The sequence below is a fragment of the Nanorana parkeri genome, unplaced genomic scaffold (genome assembly GCF_000935625.1).
Source record: "Nanorana parkeri isolate BGI_ZX_2015 unplaced genomic scaffold, ASM93562v1 scaffold1, whole genome shotgun sequence".
NCBI classification, from domain to species: domain Eukaryota; kingdom Metazoa; phylum Chordata; class Amphibia; order Anura; family Dicroglossidae; genus Nanorana; species Nanorana parkeri.
In genome coordinates, this window is record NW_017306269.1 from 508,020 (window position 1) to 509,136 (window position 1,117).

The window sequence follows — 1,117 nt, forward strand, 5'->3', positions numbered from 1 at the left end:
GGGGGGGAGTCAAATTGGCACAAAAAAAACCCTAAAATCTGAGAAATTGACATGCAGGGAAGCGATGTAAAAACTTAATGCCCCTGACTTGGTAAAGAGGGGGGAAAAAAAAAAGGGAGCCACTGTACATGAAATCTTTCTTTCATTTGGCTCTGGTGAGTTGTGTTTAATGTTATAACAAACGTTTAATGCCCAAACAGAGAAACCTTTTATTCCCTCTTTGTATTGTAGCCCAAAGGAAACATTTCTAGCTCATGAGAGCTCTCTCTCTCTCTATCTCAGTCAGTCCTCACTCCGTTCCTTCCTCCCCCCCACCCCCACCCTTTCTCTGTACCTGCCTAGCTGTCACAATGTGTGGAGCTCCTGCCCTCCCTTGCTCTTATTGGCTACCCTCCCACCAATCCAATAGCCAAGTGGGCCAGAGGGACTGCATATGTAAAGCTCTACTTCATATTAATAAGCTGCAATCGGGGCTTTAAGTCCTTGATTAGGAGAGTGTGAGAGCTTTTGGTCCCAACTGGCTGTGCCTATAGGCTTGTCACCAGGAGAACATTTGTGTTAATTGCACTGTCCCTCTGACAAGGAAACTTTGATTTATAGCTGGGGTGCACAAATTATGGTTGCCGGGCGCACATGGATTCGGTAGAACTTTGCCTTCCTGAGTCTTTTTCCCTGCACTACGAAGAAGAGTAGGTACCTCTTATTCTTGTTCTTTTTTGTTTGTTTGTTTGTCTGTTTGTTTTTCTATTTTATGTTTCCTTTATCTTCCTTTTACACAATGGCTAAAATAATACAGAGATGCAGGTAGGGGCTAAGAGGATTTCTGTGCATGAGTGATTTCTGTTTGCTAGTCTTGTCTCTCTATTGTGCCGAAGGTTTGCTCCTTTTTTGTTTGTAATTGTGTGAGTGGGGAATTGTTACCATTACCTTCCACTGTGAGTCCTGTCGCCATCAAGGGGACAGCTGTACGTCAGGCTCCCCTTATTCTAAGAATAGGCACTTGGCACAAAAGCTTAGCAAAGTGTTCAAATGTGTCGTTTCACGAGGGTGCAGCGTATTTTCTTAGAAGCCCTCTCATTCTCTCTGCACCCCCCCCCCCCTCCACCCCTTACCACCG

At 44.9% G+C, this 1,117-nt stretch overlaps 1 protein-coding gene across 4 annotated transcripts in view; it reads left to right on the top strand.

Annotated features, from left to right (window-relative positions):
* The first annotated feature begins 476 nt into the window (after window positions 1-476).
* ESRRG (estrogen related receptor gamma) overlaps window positions 477-1,117 on the top strand; it is a 205,054-nt gene continuing 204,413 nt past the window's right edge. For all 4 annotated transcript variants that reach the window (XM_018555713.1, XM_018555636.1, XM_018555788.1 and 1 more), the window contains exon 1: window positions 477-689. In XM_018555713.1, the coding sequence (XP_018411215.1) occupies window positions 634-689 (56 nt within the window). In that variant the 5' untranslated portion in view covers window positions 477-633. The remainder of the gene's footprint in view (window positions 690-1,117) is intronic.